Raw genomic sequence first — 16913 nt, 5'->3', positions numbered from 1 at the left:
ATGAACTTCTTCACAAATAAAATTTTTATCATTAGAGAAAAAATTACCAATAATCATCCCACAGATGTAATATTATCTACAGCTACTCTTAGTTTCATTGATGTTAAGTTAGACTCTTTTTTTCCAATCGATCTTTCTGAGTTAACTTCAATAATTACTTCCTCCAAACCATCAACGTGTCTTTTAGACCCCATTCCTACAAAACTGCTCAAAGAAGTCCTGCCATTGGTTAATTCTTCGATCTTATATATGATCAACCTATCTCTAATAATCGGCTATGTACCACAGGCCTTCAAGGTGGCTGCAGTTAAACCTTTACTCAAAAAGCCATCTCTAGACCCAGCAGTCTTAGCTAATTATAGGCCAATCTCCAACCTTCCTTTCATATCAAAAATCCTTGAAAGAGTAGTTGTCAAACAGCTAACAGATCATCTGCAGAGGAATGGTTTATTTGAAGAGTTTCAGTCAGGTTTCAGAGTTCATCACAGCACAGAAACAGCTTTATTGAAGGTTACAAATGATCTTCTTATGGCCTCTGACAGTGGACTCATCTCTGTGCTTGTCCTTCTTGACCTTAGTGCAGCATTCGATACTGTTGACCATAATATTCTATTAGAGCGATTAGAACATGCTGTAGGTATTACAGGTATTGCACTGCAGTGGTTTGTATCATATCTATCTAATAGACTCCAATTTGTGCATGTAAATGGAGAGTCCTCTTCACACACTGAGGTTAATTATGGAGTTCCACAGGGTTCAGTGCTAGGACCAATTCTGTTTACATTATACATGCTTCCCCTAGGCAGCATCATTAGAAGACATAGCATACATTTTCACTGCTATGCAGATGACACCCAGCTCTATCTGTCCATGAAGCCAGATAACACACACCAATTAGTTAAACTGCAGGAATGTCTTAAAGACATAAAGACTTGGATGGCCACTAACTTTCTGCTTCTTAACTCAGATAAAACTGAGGTCATTGTACTCGGCGCTGAAAAGCTTAGAAATATGGTATCTAACCAGATTCTTACTCTGGATGGCATTACCTTGGCCTCCAGTAACACTGTGAGGAACCTTGGAGTCATTTTTGACCAGGATATGTCCTTCAACGCACATATTAAACAAATATGTAAGACTGCGTTCTTCCATTTGCGCAACATCTCTAAAATTAGAAATATCCTGTCTCAGAGTGACGCTGAAAAACTAGTTCATGCATTTATTACTTCCAGGCTAGACTACTGCAATTCATTATTATCAGGATGTCCAAAAAACTCACTGAAAAGCCTTCAGTTAATCCAAAATGCTGCAGCAAGAGTACTGACAGGGACTAGAAGGAGAGAGCATATTTCTCCTGTTTTGGCTTCCCTTCATTGGCTTCCTGTTAAATCCAGAATTGAATTCAAAATCCTGCTCCTCACATACAAGGTCTTAAATAATCAGGCCCCATCTTATCTTAATGACCTTGTAGTACCATATCACCCTATTAGAGCACTTCGCTCCCGCTCTGCAGGCCTACTTGTTGTTCCTAGAGTATTTAAAAGTAGAATGGGAGGGAGAGCCTTCAGTTTTCAGGCCCCTCTTCTGTGGAACCAGCTTCCAGTTTGGATTCAGGAGACAGACACTATCTCTACTTTCAAGATTAGGCTTAAAACCTTCCTTTTTGCTAAAGCATATAGTTAGGGCTGGACCAGGTGACCCTGAATCCTCCCTTAGTTATGCTGCAATAGATGTAGGCTGCCGGGGGATTCCCATGATGCATTGAGTTTTTCCTTTCCAGTCACCTTTCTCACTCACTATGTATTAACAGACCTCTCTGTATTGAATCGTATCTGTTATTAATCTCTGTCTCTCTTCCACAGCATGTCTTTATCCTGTCTTCCTTCTCTCACCCCAACCGGTCGCAGCAGATGGCCGCCCCTCCCTGAGCCTGGTTCTGCCGGAGGTTTCTTCCTGTTAAAAGGGAGTTTTTCCTTCCCACTGTCGCCAAAGTGCTTGCTCATAGGGGTCATATGATTGTTGGGCTTTTCTCTGTATCTATGAAGCGCCTTGAGGCGACATTTGTTGTGATTTGGCGCTATATAAATAAAATTGAATTGAATTGAATTGAACAACACTATATAAATCCAAGCCAGTATCTGAGATCCACTGTACACTGACCAATAGCAGACTCCGTACTTTTTACTACCAAGTCTCTATCATCAGAGGAAAGCGCCACACCCCTTCTTAATGTTGTTAAAGCAAGAAAGTGTAAAAATTGGTGATTGGGCAAACTCAGTGTTTCTAACAGTAAAATCACATGTCCCTCTTCCCTCTGAGGCTAAATACATTTATTGTTGCAAAAGTTGAGATTTTACAGTAGTTTTCTGATTTGACAGTATCGCAGTATGTCCTTCTGACCCAATATAAATCACCTTAATGTGACTGCTGATTTTATTTTAGGTTATATGAAGAAAACTGGATTGAATTGATTCTGGCTTGCGACCAGCACTCGCAGCGCACAAGCTTCTGACGCTCTGAGGCTGGATTTGTGTCTCCTCCAGTTTTGAACAAGGGACTTTTTCACATACAAAGAAAATGTGCTAACCACTACACCATGCAGTCACTGTTGTAGTGCAGTACAGTACTCGAGTACTCGATTGCTCAGTTACTTTCCACCATTATTTGTTCTTTGCAGATATTAAACCGTGGATGTATTTAGGCCATAATTTGGGTTGATTACATGTCTGCTGTGTAAAATTCTCTAAGAAAACAGATAAACATCCCTCGAACTGAACAGAGTTAGAAGGACTATTTTTAGGATCTCAAGCAGCAATTTTAGAATATAACCTATAATAGATCTTCTGTTTCTCTGTATTGTTGTAGGGTCTTTACCTTAAAATATAAAGTGCCTTGATGTGACTGTTGTGATTTGTTGCTATTAATAAAACTGAACTCTAATAAGTTAAAAAAATTCACCATACCCTAAAATACATCCAACGTCTGCTCTACCTAAGAGACAAGGAGAGGCGTCGAAAGTTTTGATGATGTGTTGTTATACAGAAAATTAACATATTGTTATCGTCATATACCTCAGTGAGAGAACAGTGATAAAGGAAGTCCACTCCTCCAACAGTCAGATAGTTCAGAGCTTATTTGCCATGTTCTGATCTAAGCCTGGGAGGAGGCCAGGCTGCAGCAGGACGGTGACCGCCAGTCTGAGACCGGACAGGAAGCCAGCGCGCTCCAATCCCTCAACAGACCCGCCCACCACCAGGGTTCGACTGGGAGTGAGGCTGGACTGGGGACAGAAGGAAAGGTATTTTAAGGTGATGGTCAATACATTTTTGATGTTTTTTCTGTAGAGATGTTAGTTGACCTCTCAAGATACTGAGGTCTGCTGTCAGGTGGCTTTTTCTCACATCCATATCTGCACCTTAAACAACTGGGAATTGGAAATTGGGAAAGCAGCTTAGATTACAACAGAAGTTTTATATTTTAATAGAAATTACTAATATCGACAACCAGTGAGGTAATTGGCTTCCCAGCAATAAATAGTCAGCACATTAATGCTACAGACAATCTTTCTGTGCTGCAGTTCATCTAGTGGCCACTGGAGGGTGGTCCAAACATATTACCAGTGCATGGATGTAAATGCAAAAATCTCTCAAAACTCACTTTTCAAATATATATATTTTTCAACTTTACACACAATTCAATTCATTACTGTCAACAAATATTTGAAAGTATGAGAAATCTTATTAGGCACTGAGCATGTAATAATAAAATTGTGACAAATGTCAGAAACCATCCGGGGTTTTGTTTGCTTGTTTGTTTTGTTGTTGTTGTTAAACAGCACATCATTTATATTTACTGATGATTTCTCTGCAGTGATTCTATCAAAGTTCGAATGTATTTTAACAGATACCGTGACAGTATGAGGTGCTGCGATCTCTCCATGAGCACTGAGGACAGTGACTCCACAGCTCTGCAGCGCCCTCTTCAGCTCTAAACTGCACCCAGGTGTGTCACACTGAAATGAATCAAGAGTTGGATGTTTGCATTTGGACTTACACATAGTTATGCAAGAACTCAAGTGCTTGTATTTCATGTGAAGTTGTAATGTTTGCACGATAAACAAATCTAGTGCTTATCTATAATTGAATGACAAATGGGGTCAAATAATTCATTTTACCATTTAAAACCAAAACATATTCTGTTTCACAAACATTCTCTCTTGGTTAAACATCCAACCATATTTTATAGAGTCTTGGCCTCTCCCAGCAGCGATGCCGCTTGTTGAAATGTCCTGATGCTGTCAATCCTGAACGACAAAGCTCCCAATTTTAAAGGAAAGCCAAGGAAAGGAAAGGAAAGGACTTAATATTTATCACCATAGCTCTGGTTCAAAAAACTAAGCACTCGCCCCTGGTGCCTCTTGGAGTGGTGGTCATGAGGTCAAAGACAAGCACCTTTTTCCCCAACGCTGCAGCTTCCTGAATGATTAAGAGGAGAGGAAAACAGAGAGCAACTTGAAGGAGAGAAATTAAATATTTAAACGGCCTAAGCATTTGTCCTTCTCAACAGTCCCAGCTCTTGTCCCTTCATCTCATTTCCACTCTTGTCGAGAGCTGCTCACACATCATCCCATTACCATGAATCCCATTAATATGATAATTATCTGAGCTGGGCCGTGGCAAAGAGTGCATTCATTGACCAGATTAGCAGTAATTACGAGGTGCAGTTGGTGAAGTGTCCTCTAACTCCTGGGAGCGCAGCAGGAGTTAATGCTGGATGCATACAAAGGAACGTGGGGAAGCACAAATATGAATAAAAGGAGAGCGATCTATGCCTTATAGTAGTCCTATAATGACTGATATTTGGGAATAGTAATTATAGAAGGTACTGTGTGGTTGCTAGGGTAAAGTAGGCTGTGAGATAGAGCATGTTGCTTTAAGGCCCCTGTTCTGTGAAACCATTCATGAGATTAAATTTAAGATTAGGCTTCAAACTTTCCTATTTGATCAAGTTTACAGTAGTTAGGGCTGGATCCGGTCACAATACACCCTCCCTTAGGCTACATCCACACTTGTTTTCTCTCCGTTTTGGCCTCCCGTCCACACTGAGACGGCGTTTTTCCCGAAGAAAAACGCAGCGTTTTCAAAACGCTCTCGAAAACATTTGGAAACGGTGCTTTCACATCGCAGTGTGGACAGGGAAAATGCAGACTTTCGAGAACAATGACACATTTTAGTCATGTGATGCAGTCATGTGACCAATTAAACTAAAATAGTGGAGGGCATTATACAGCAGTTGTTTTGTTTGCTCTCAATTTTGACAGCCCTGTTAAAGATTAATATCAGTTTGTACATGCTACAAAGTCTTTAATTCTCACTCGCTTTTGCAACTTTGTACTTTTGTGTTACTCGCAGCAACAACTCCACCTCATTGTTAGTCCATTTAAAAAACTCGCTGCTTTTCGTCCACATTCTGCCGCCACGTTTCAAAGAGCCGGAAAGTAAATAAACGGCAGACAGAAATGAGGCAGGTCAAGTCTTCTTCTTCATGCGCAGGACTGGAATGTAAGCGTTTACGGCCGTTTCAATATGGACGCACAACTCTGTGAAGACGACTGAAAACGCTAGTGTGGACGCGGAGCGTTTTCAGACGTAAACGACATTTTCAAATTTATCCGGGCTAGTGTGGATGCAGCCCAAGTTACACCACTAGGCCTAGGCTGTGCTGAACTAGGCTTCCCATAATGCACTTCTTGTTCGCTCACCTTTTTTCTCTCACTATGTGTTTACACACCTCTCTGCATTTAATCATTAGCTGTTATTCATCTCCAGCTCTCTTCCACAGCGCGGCTTTTATCCTGTCTTCCTCCCCCTGACCTCCGACTGGCTGCAGGCGGATGGCCCCGCCCCTCGCTGAGCCTGGTTGTGCCGGATGTTTCTTCCTGGTAAAGGGAGTTTTTCCTTCCCACTTTTGCCAATTGCTTACTCACAGGGGGTTGTTTGATTGTTGGGGTTTTCTCTGTATTATTGTAGGGTAGCACCTTGAGTTGACTGTTGTTGTGATTTGGCTCATTTGATTGAGGTGAGTTGAACCCTTGGATCTGATAACACTCTTGTGACTAACCTTTTTTAAATGCAGTATATGTACGTAGGTTGTATAAAGTGCCTGCAAACCTGTTAAACAAATGTGTAAAAATACTTTTTCTGAGCTTGCTCATAGAGTATTTAGCTAGTGCAGTGTTATTTTAAATTAAGTTTAGTAATCAAAGTTAAAAAGAGGTGTTCAAAAGAGAAGGAGAGAACAGAATGATTATTGAGGAATGAGGAGTTTTAGAAATAAGCATTTGTTATACAGGGTGGGCCATTTATATGGATACACCGTAATAACATGGGAATGGTTGGTGATAATAAAGTCCTGTTTGTGGCACATTAGTATATGTGAGGGGGCAAACTCCTCAAGATGGGTGGTGACCATGGTGGCCATTTAGAAGTCGACCATCTTGCATGCAACTTTTGTTTTTTCAATAGAAAGGGGGCCATGTGACACATCAAACTTATTGGTAATGTCACAAGAAAAACAATGGTGTGCTTGGTTCCAACGTAACTTTATTCTTTCATGAGTTATTTACAAGTTTCTCTTTGTTCACAGCCATTGACATGTCGAAGAGGTTAACACGTGAGGAGCAGATTGAAATTGTGTTGATATCTGGTGAACGCAATAACCGGGTCATTGCAGCAGATTTCATGCAAGACACCCTACGAGACCACCCATCTCCCATGCTACAGTTAGCAAACTGCTTGCTAGGTTTCGTGAAACTGGTTCAGTGTTGGATTTGCCAAAATGTGGACGCAAGAAAACTGTCACTAATGTAGAAACATCAGTGGCTGTCCTAGCTTCATTCAGCAAGAGCCCACAGCGTAGCACTCGCCGCATGTCACTGGAGAGTGGCATTAGTCGAACATCCCTTCGGCGGATATTAGCTACTCACAAATGGCACCCTTACAAACTCCAGCTACTGCAGCATCTCAACGAGGATCACCCAGATCAGCACAGAATTTGCAGAATGGGCAAAACAAAAACTGGAACAGGACCCTCAGTTCACGCAGAAGATTTTGTTCAGTGATGAGGCAAACTTTTATGTGAATGGTGAAGTTAACAAACAAAACCACCGCTATTGGTCTGACACTAACCCACATTGGATGGATCCCTCCAAGACTGTTGGAACAACAAAAGTGATGGTTTGGTGTGGTATATGGGGCACAACGATAGTGGGTCCATTCTTCATCAATGGAAACCTCAAGGCCACTGGATATTTGAAGTTGCTACATGATGATGTGTTTCCCTCTTTATGCACGGAAGCTGGCACGTTCCCTGAGTTTTTCCAGCAAGATGGTGCACCACCACATTATGGGTGCCAGGTCCGAGCATTCCTAGATGAACAGTTTCCTGGAAAGTGGATTGGTTGTCATGGGCCAGTTGAATGGCCCCCAAGATCTCCCGATCTGACCCCCTTACACTTTTATCTTTGGGGTCATCTGAAGGCAATTGTCTATGGTGTGAAGATACGAGATGTGCAGCACCTGAAACTACGGATACTGGATGCCTGTGCTGGCATTTCTCCTGCGGTGTTGCTATCAGTGTGTGAAGAGTGGGAGAAGATGGTTGCATTGACAATCCAACACAATGGGCAGCACATTGAACACGTTTTATAAGTGGTCAGAAACTTGTAAATAACTCATGAAAGAATAAAGTTACATTGAAACCAAGCACACCATTGTTTTTCTTGTGACATTACCAATAAGTTTGATGTGTCACATGGCCCTCTTCCTATTGAAAAAACAAAAGTTGTATCCAAGATGGCCGACTTCTAAATGGCCACCATGGTCACCACCCATCTTGAGGAGTTTGTCCCCTCACATATACTAATGTACCACAAACAGGACTTTAATGTCACCAACCATTCCCATGTTATTACGGTGTATCCATATAAATGGCCCACCCTGTATAGTGACTCATTAAGTCAGTCTTTGAAGACCCGTGACGTCTCATTTGTTTCATGTTTACAGACATTACAGATATTTTATCTGTGCTAAAAGTCATGTGGGCTTGTAGCCTCATTGAAGTGTGTGAGTTTATAGCATAAGCTTAGATGAAAGTTTCCTTTTCCCAGACGTGTGACTCTAGTTTTTGTCTATAATGCTGATCTAGTGTGTGTGTGTGTGTGTGTGTGTGTGTGTGTGAGACAGAGGGAGAGGGAGACTTTGAGATGCTGTGTTTTCTCTGGTACAGCACGATGTTGCAAATATTCTAGAAGAAAATCTTTGAGTTCTTGACTAAATATCATCTAACACCTTTGACCTCATGCCACCGCTTACATCAGACTCTTTGGGATTGGAAATACACAGTCACAGTGGTAGTTAGGCCAGGTCACAACAATCATGCTGAACAACATCTAATCCAAATGAGAAGTTTTAAACTTTAACTTTGCAGAGCCAGGACTTTCCACATTATCTGTGAGCAATGCCACAAATCCTAATAATGTGTCTGTCATTGCAAAGGTTCCTAATAGTGGTATGTTGTAAGTAATAAATTTGTTCTCCAACCTTCTCCAGTTTTTATGAAGTCTCCTTTTTTAGCCTTCATTTGAAGCTATAGTATACATAGCTAGGATAACAACATCAAATATCTTACAATTCAACTTTTCAATAAAACAATTTGTATAAAGAGTATAAATATCTGTGAGTATATGCATTTCCGCCTTCTTTCTCGTCTAGTTTATCTGAAAGCAGAAAGCAAGACATATCTCAAAAAAAGAAAAACCACATGTGCCCTTGGTAATATTTTTCTATTAAATGAAACTCAATCAGAATTGATCAGAACTAATTAGTATCATAGCTCTACCTGGGGTTTTTTAATGGACTGTTTAACTGTCGCGCCATCTTGTGGTGAAAATTGTGAATAACATGTTCAACTCAGCAGCCGCCACTAAGCAGTAAAACAAGGTTTGGGGATTCTGAGCAAGTGCACACGAAATGACCATTACATACGAAAGCCCCAGACACAAAACAAACAACCATATAGTGACCAAATGCTCCCCGAGATGAAAAAGCCTACCTGTTTCAGTCAGAAATGTCTGGAACTATTACTGTTGCTGCGCCTTTCAACCGCTTTAAAACAAAATCCGAGTGGCTGTTTTTTTCGGGTTTGTGTGTGTGTGTTTGTTCGTTTTTTACTTGTTTTTTTTATTTTTATTAATTTATTATACCATATGCCAGCGGCGGTAGGCAGACCACGTAGACGTTTTCTGGAAATCAACGCGCTACAAGATGCGTTCATTTGCTGCCGTAAATGTAGGAACTACATTTTCTGTGATATTACATTATATTCCATTATAACCAATGTGTACTTTATCTAAGGATGTAAGGGTTTTCTACTTCGTTTATGTTTCTTCTTGGACATATACTTTCGATAACAGTACCAACTACCATTCCTATGTAGATTTGGGCTTGTGCGGTACTGAAGGTCCTGAACGCAGCACGGGCCTCTACTGTTGAGATGGGGTACTGCAGCCGCGGCTCCGCGCTGGGACTGGTCCTTTTGCAGCCATTTTCTGTCCAACCAAACAGCCGTCTCAGGAAGGTAACCAACCAGGGCTTCATTGCAGGTTTGTTCCTGGCTCCGGCCAATGATTGCTAACCGATTTCTCGTTAGCTCGAATGGAAATGTCCGTCTCTGTCTGATTTTTTTATTTGTTGTCTGGGTGAATGAGGGCTGCTCATCAGGAAGTATCCAGCGGGTGAAAGTTTAAAAATGACTACTAAACATTTCGGCCCTGGTCACGTCTTGCTATGCTGTGCACCACAAAGAACAGGCCAAGGCGGACGCGAATTGCGTTGGATCTGCAGTGAGAATGTATTTAAGGGACACTCAGTGCCTGAATAGGGTTAACTACTCAAGGTAACAGTCCACTGGAAAGCTTCTCCTCATTACGTTAAAAGCACTGGTTTCCCCAATATTGGCGAGGCCACGGGCTAACCCCATCCCCGGGTTAACATTAGCTAACATTAGCTAAAAATGTCACAAATGATAACCGCTACTTACCACACGGTAGCCAAACACATGCCAGTGTATTTAGCATGTGGCTAACGTAAGCTGGCCTCACCGTTGGCTTACAGCTGTTTTACGTTTTCCCTTTCAGATAAATGCTAACAGTTCCAGTGGGTAGCTAGCTGTGTCATGCCAAGTTAAACATTTCTCAGTGCAAACACACAGGCCGATATAAAAGTGCGCACAGTATGAGGGAGCGCTGTTATTGTGGCATTCCTCATTATACACGTCTGAGTAGCGAAATACGCTACTTAACCAAGCTAGTCGTTAGTAGAAACTCAGGATGCAGATAAACCCTCTAAAACAAGCACCAAGACGCAATAGCAACAAACCCGCCAAGTCAGTCTGCTGGAAAACAAAAACACACGCATGTATCAGGATTAGGAGACAACACAAAACACGTTTGGCGCACTATTAACGGCTAGGTTGCCTCCACAGAATAAGAGCTACTGATATTTAGTGTACATTGAAATGTTGAATGACTTAGTATTACGCTATAAAAACATTGCGATGGCCTTCTCTCCCTGATAGATGCGATGTTATAATAAAGTAGCCTTTGCCTTTAGCTTACCAGTTGATTGAATAGCTGAATGACCTCGTTAATTAATACGTAATAAAAGAAAAAAAATTAAAGCGTGCTAACCTGCAACAATTAAAGCTAGCTGCCCCCTTATTTACAAAGAGTCGCTACAGTAACAGCTTCTTTTAGTTGGTGTTATTTTAATGCCCTTCCTGACACAAGCCCAAAGGGATTTGTGTCTCCTTCCGGGATCAAACCAGGGATCTTTCAACCCTTGATGTATGTTTCGCTGTTGATTGCAGGGTTTGACATATGGCCTAAAACATTATGATAAAAATGCTCAAATCAGTCAGCATTGATCATTATCATGATCCATTTAAAAATATTATTACTTTAAAGCTTCTGTGTTCATTTAAACAACACCTTACCTACTCAATGCAACAGTAGGTCTGCTACTGTCAAACAAAAGATCAATAAATGGATAAATGGTTTGTTTAACAGGTCATAGCTGCACTTTCTTTTGTGCTCACCCATGTCAGACATATCTAGGTCAGTCTGAGTCACAGTGTAGCTACAGAGAAAAACAGCAAGCAGGCATTATTTATTCTGTTTCATGGCTCAGAGCATAGTAAAACAGCATGTGGCTGAATCCCAAAGGAAAACATCTCCTTCCTAGAGGAGCATGCGTGCTGGGACCCTTCTAAATAACTCAGATCATGCCTAAGGTGTGGCTCTAAGAAGCTGGCTACATTCAGGCTTCATAGGTTTACTGTAGTGCTACAGCTCCAAATAACTAGCTGTGTGGTATTGCAGATGGACGGAGACAGCTCGACCACCGACGCCTCCCAGCTGGGCATCACTGGGGAGTACATGGCTTCCAGTCACTATGTTCTCCAGCCTCAGGAAGGTGAGGAAAAAACAAAGCGTCAGTATAAAATCATCATCTTCATTGAAGTGCATTTTAGCTTTGTTCTTATAGAGCTGACTCCCTGTGTGTTTCATAGATGATGGAGATGAGAATCTGAATGACCATGAAGACGGCAGCAGTAAGGAGAACTACAGGGAACAGGACATATATCTTCCCATTGCTAATGTGGCTCGCATCATGAAGAATGCTGTTCCTCAGACTGGAAAGGTTTGTGAGGGATGAAAGGGAAGAAAACAGAAATAATAACGCCTTCACACAGTATGTTATTGAGCTCACAAAGAGATTCTTAACCTCCTCAGCTTCACTTTCATCCTGGCCACCTTTAAATAGCTTTCACTATTACGATAAGCACCTCTTCTAGCTTTGCCCCAGCAAGAAGGGCCGTCTGGTGAGATGTCTCACTCATGCTACTTTGACAGCCATCGTTAGGGATAGGAGATCACTCTTTAATGTCAGTGCACAGTCATACCTAGTACAATAGTGCTGTACAAGTCCTTCAGGGTGTGTGTGAATGGGTGTGTGGATGACTGAATGTAGTGTAAAGCACTTTGCGTCCATAGGGACTGAGTAAAGCGCTGTACAAATACAGGCCATTTACCATTCAGCGAGGGAAGAGGATGTCCAGTGATTTTTGGGCCACATTAATGACCCTCTGAAGTGCTTCTTTGTGTGCCATGGTGCAGCTGGAGAACCACACACAGATGCAGGATGTCAGCACACTTTCAATGGCAGAAGACGACCAGCAGCTCCTTTAGATGAGATGCTGTTTTGCCTTCTTTACAACCACTGAGGTGTTTGAGCTCCACTGGAGGTCTGAGTCTATGTGCACACCCAGGAACTTGAAGCTGGAGACCCTTTCCACACACTAACCATTCATGCTGATGCAGCTCAGACTTCCTCCTTCTAAAGTCGACTCCCAGCTCTTTTGTCTCGGTGGTATTGAGGTCCAGGTTGTTGTCTACACACCCATCTGACAGCCTCTGAACCTCAGCTCTGTACGCCGTCTCGTCGCCCCCAGAGATGAGCCCCACCAAGATGGTATCATCTGGGTGGGGATGATAACATCTTGACACAGAGTGTACAGTGGGGGACACAGAGTTGTGGAGAGCCGTGTTAAGGCTGAGGCCCCACTCTAACTCGCTGTGCACGGTCTGACAGGAAGTCTCCGATCCAGCAGCAGATGGTCGGAGGAAGTTCGATATCCAGCAGTTTAGTCTGTCGGGGAGTATCGTATTAGAAGCAGAGCCAAAGTCAACAAAGAGCCTGGCGTAACGGCCCTGTTGTTCCAGGTGGGAGATGGTGGTGTGTTGGTTGTAGCAACGGCATCTTCAGTTGATCTGTTAGCTCTGCATGTGGCAGGACATGATGTGATGTTGGACCAGTTTCTCGAAGCACTTCATTATAACAGGTGTTAGAGCAGCTGGTCGGCAGTCGTCCAGGCTGCTGATGTTGGTACGCTTTGGCAGTGAGACGATTGTGGCCGACTTTAGGCACGGCAGGGTGCAGGACTGGGACAGTGAAGATCTTAGTGAAGACCCCCCCGGCCTCTCTGATCCCTCTTTTCAGCTCAGATCTGGCTGCTCTGTACTGCATGCTGTCACCAAGCTGAAGGCAGAGTCACGTTGCTTCAGCTGGACCTCTTTAGTCATCCAGGGTTTCTGGTTGGAGACGTTTGTCCACAGTGACACTGTTGACACAGAAGTTGATGTATGAGAGCACTGATGTGGGCTCTCGAGGTCCAGGTGTTCAAACACAGTCCTGCAGCTGATGTGATGCATCTTCTGGACAGGTTTTCACAGTCTTTGTGGCTGGTGGAGGGGGGGGCAGTGTATGCAGGGATCAGCAGCATGGACATGTGGTCTATGTTGGGATTTGTCAGTGTCTAAATAAAATTGAATTGAACTGACTAGCGGTCGTTTGGATGTCTCACTTTGGGAAATGGAGACTCCATTATTGCCAGACAAGCTTATCTCAAGCAATCACTGCAATAGCCAGCAGCTCACCTGTCCATGTGAGGACCCAGTGCCAGCACTGCTTGAGCTGAAGTGGAGACATCCAGGCTGTAAAACCAGACGAAGGTGAGAGGTGAAGACCAGCTCATGTCCTGGATTGACACCCCTCTGTCATATAGCAAGTTAAGATGTGCTTCAAAGTATATGAGGAGTACTCAGGGAGACACATCACATAGTGAGACATGGAAACGAACGCTAAGAACAGGATTCGTTTTAACTACTTTTCTTTGGCCTGATGCAGTTTCCAAAGGCCAGCTTTGAATCCTCATGTCTGCATCTCTTTTTTGCACAGATTGCAAAAGATGCCAAAGAGTGTGTGCAGGAGTGCGTGAGCGAGTTTATCAGCTTTATCACATCTGAGGCGAGTGAGCGTTGTCACCAGGAAAAGAGGAAGACTATCAATGGGGAGGACATCCTGTTCGCCATGTCCACGCTGGGCTTCGACATGTATGTGGATCCACTGAAGCTCTACCTGCAGAAGTTCAGAGAGGTGAGGCGCAGCTTCCATTTATTTGGATATTTAAGTTGAGATTCTGAAGTCATGTTGCTGTGATCGCTTACTGCTCAGGCTTTGTTTCATTGTTAACACTGCTGTTTGATGGATCCAAACTCCCCGAATAACTCAAATAACTTCTCAAAAGTCACGAGAGCTATGAATGCAAGTAGCTTTGATGATCACATACAGTTATTATGTCCTTTTTATCGACCTGTGTGATTCACAACAGTCCAATTTATCAGCACCATAAGGCAGCTGTGTTCACAGGTGTCACCAGTACAGTCAGAGATTTTTATTTGGAGTCTAATTTGATTACCCAGAATCTGATTAATTAGCTTGAAAAATGTACGTCTGCACAGCTACTTGGATTCTTCTGACCAATACTGAAGTGGTGCAAGTGGAGGGATTGGTATAGATGCTGTTAAGCAATGAAAAAAGTCGTATCAGGGCATCCATAAAGGGCACAACTCGAGTAGCAGTAATGTTTGTGAATGAAGCCGTGGTCATTTCTGGAATGTGTGTGCTGATTAAAGCGTTTTCTCATGTAAGCTTATAGATGAGATATTATTTAGAAATTGGTAATTAAATCATCTTGTAGTTCCTTCTGGGTTCTTGCCATGTTAATTAGTTAATGTCGTTACTTGTAATGACTGTTAAATGCAGCGGTCCTGCTCGCTGATGATCAGATAATCAAACACACCTGGCTGCTTCTACTCTTTTAACCCTTTAAAGCCGGTCAGAGCAGCACGCTCTGTTTTGCGTAACTATTTTTAAATCCCGGTAGCTCTGCAACCACGTGAGCTAGCGCAATAATTGTTTTTGCATATGAAACCGGAGGAGTTGTACTTACATCTTATGCCATCAGCTTGTCCTCGGTCACAGTTTCCTTCCACATACAGCTTTGCAAAAACTGCATAAAAAGCACTTGCAGCAACAAAAACATAATATTCCAGAAACACGCTTTGCCGATCAGCTGTTTGTAACACTTCCTACGTCCATCAGCACGAACTATCGCATGTCCACCATGACCTGCCCGAAACCGGAAGTGACGTCATTTCACGGAAATGTAGTTTTTTTTTACCATCAGGGCCTCATGAGCCTATACTGGTGTTTTTAAAAGTTCTGTTTGACTTTATGACTTTCTGTGTGGTTTCTGGGATGCTTAGGACTCATATTGCACTGCTGGAAATAGTTTATTTTGATGCATATGCTGCTTTTTTGCAAATTTGCATTATAATATTTGTTTTCGTTTTTCCTGCAGTGTATAAAAATTGGTGTATTTCAAAAATAAAACTATGAAGACACTCAAAATAAATTTCCTGTGGTGGGAAACTATTTTGTGCAACTTTTTTGTATTTAAAGTTTTGAGGGATAAGCCTCTTAAATTTCTCTAACTAGAAATATATGTTAAAAAAACAAAAACGATTTCAGATTTTTTTGTAGTTTATTGCACTTTTTTGCAATTTATGTAATTACTATGCACTTAATTCATACATGTTATTAAAATTTGGGCTGTAATGGTTGTATTGATGTATAGCAACTTGAAATGCTCCCAAAAATGGCTCCACAGCATGTAAAAATATAATATAAGCTCTGGCGGACTTGGTTCTATGGTCGGTCTTAAAGGGTTAAATGCTGTATGTGTGATTGGTGTTTCGCAGCACTGCACAGAATAACGTGAAATGTTTTCTGCTGTCTTCCAGGCAATGAAGGGGGAGAAAGGAATGGCAGGTGTGACTGTGGGAGAAGGCCTTAGTGAGGACCTCTCAGAGGACAGCTTCAGTAAGTGAAACACAAGCAGCTCTCCCCGTTAATGAACCGTCCTAATCAATTCCACTTCTTTTCTCTCATCAGCAAATCCACTGCCAGCTGGGATTATCACAGCAGATGGTCAGCAGCAGAACGTTATGGTGTACACCACATCATATCAACAGGTAAAGCACATAAGTGCTGTGCCTTTGTCCCTTATCTTGCTGCTAAGAGGAAACACATCAGTCATGTAGTTGGATTGTTTTATCCTAATTTTGGAAAACTCTTTGAAGCTAAAGCAGATGACAGGTTTCTTACTCTGCACAGATGTGCCTGAATACATTTTACAGTGTGTGGACACAGCCGAGTACTCGTTATAGTTTGTTTGTTGTCTCGTGGTCTTTGATTCTTTATCTTGTGATTGTTTTTCGTGAAAAGTGGAATTTTGTTGTTGATGCTCGCTTCTCTTTGTTCCAGATTCCCACTGTACAGCAGATCCAGTTCTCATGACGAGGCTCCATCACTCCCAGCCTGAACGCCGCGGCTCCGTGCACACTCTCCGATCACCGATGACATCTGACCCGGCCGACGGGTGAAGGTTATCGGAGAGAGAGCAGGGGGTGTTGCAGAGTCCCTCATGTACAGAGAAGCCACTACCTGTTTAGTAGAAAGTGTAGTTTCTAGTTGCAGTGTTCCAGATGTTTTGGAGCTTCCAGAGCAGCTGGGAAATTCAAGGCTTTATTTTAAAGGCTAGTCTTCGTACATGATTTAGTGATGAATTCCTGTTTGTGCTTTCGTGTTAATGTGTTTGCTTTTATGCTTTTTTTTCCTTCCTCTTTTCCGGGGCAGGGCTGGGATGGACGGGGTTACAAAGGGAAATGTTGCATTGGATGCTTTTTTTTTCATGTCTTCTCTGTTTGAATCAAGAGGAGCCGTGTTGTTACTGTCTTACTAGATTATGCAGCTCTTTTGTAAGTTGACAGTTTACCATGTGCTTTAATGTCATAAAAATCCTTTGAATAAAATTTGAAAAGCGATGTTTCAGACTGAATTTTATTTCATCACATAAAGCACCTGCAGTTTGCACTTTTAGGCACAAACTCC

At 42.3% G+C, this 16913-nt stretch overlaps 1 protein-coding gene across 3 annotated transcripts; it reads left to right on the top strand.

The window, feature by feature from the left end:
- Positions 1–9529: 9529 nt before the first annotated feature.
- On the top strand, positions 9530–16846 carry nfyba (nuclear transcription factor Y, beta a). 3 transcript variants are annotated; one of them, XM_085139007.1, is made up of 7 exons: positions 9530–9661; positions 11438–11531; positions 11629–11759; positions 13857–14054; positions 15764–15842; positions 15915–15994; positions 16287–16846. In XM_085139007.1, exons 2-7 carry the CDS (start codon positions 11438–11440, stop codon positions 16317–16319), a joined length of 615 nt encoding a protein of 204 aa, XP_084995133.1. In that variant the 5' UTR covers positions 9530–9661; the 3' UTR covers positions 16320–16846. The 3 variants fall into 3 exon arrangements, with proteins under 3 accessions (XP_084995133.1, XP_084995134.1, XP_084995132.1); XM_085139008.1 differs by lacking the exon at positions 9530–9661 and adding an exon at positions 9669–9954; XM_085139006.1 differs by lacking the exon at positions 9530–9661 and adding an exon at positions 9970–11349.
- The last annotated feature ends 67 nt before the right edge of the window (positions 16847–16913 follow it).

Source organism: Neolamprologus multifasciatus, chromosome 17, assembly GCF_963576455.1.
Source record: "Neolamprologus multifasciatus chromosome 17, fNeoMul1.2, whole genome shotgun sequence".
NCBI lineage: Eukaryota > Metazoa > Chordata > Actinopteri > Cichliformes > Cichlidae > Neolamprologus > Neolamprologus multifasciatus.
The sequence above is the reverse complement of the archived record's forward strand: the minus strand, read 5'-3'. Positions and strand labels throughout refer to the sequence as shown.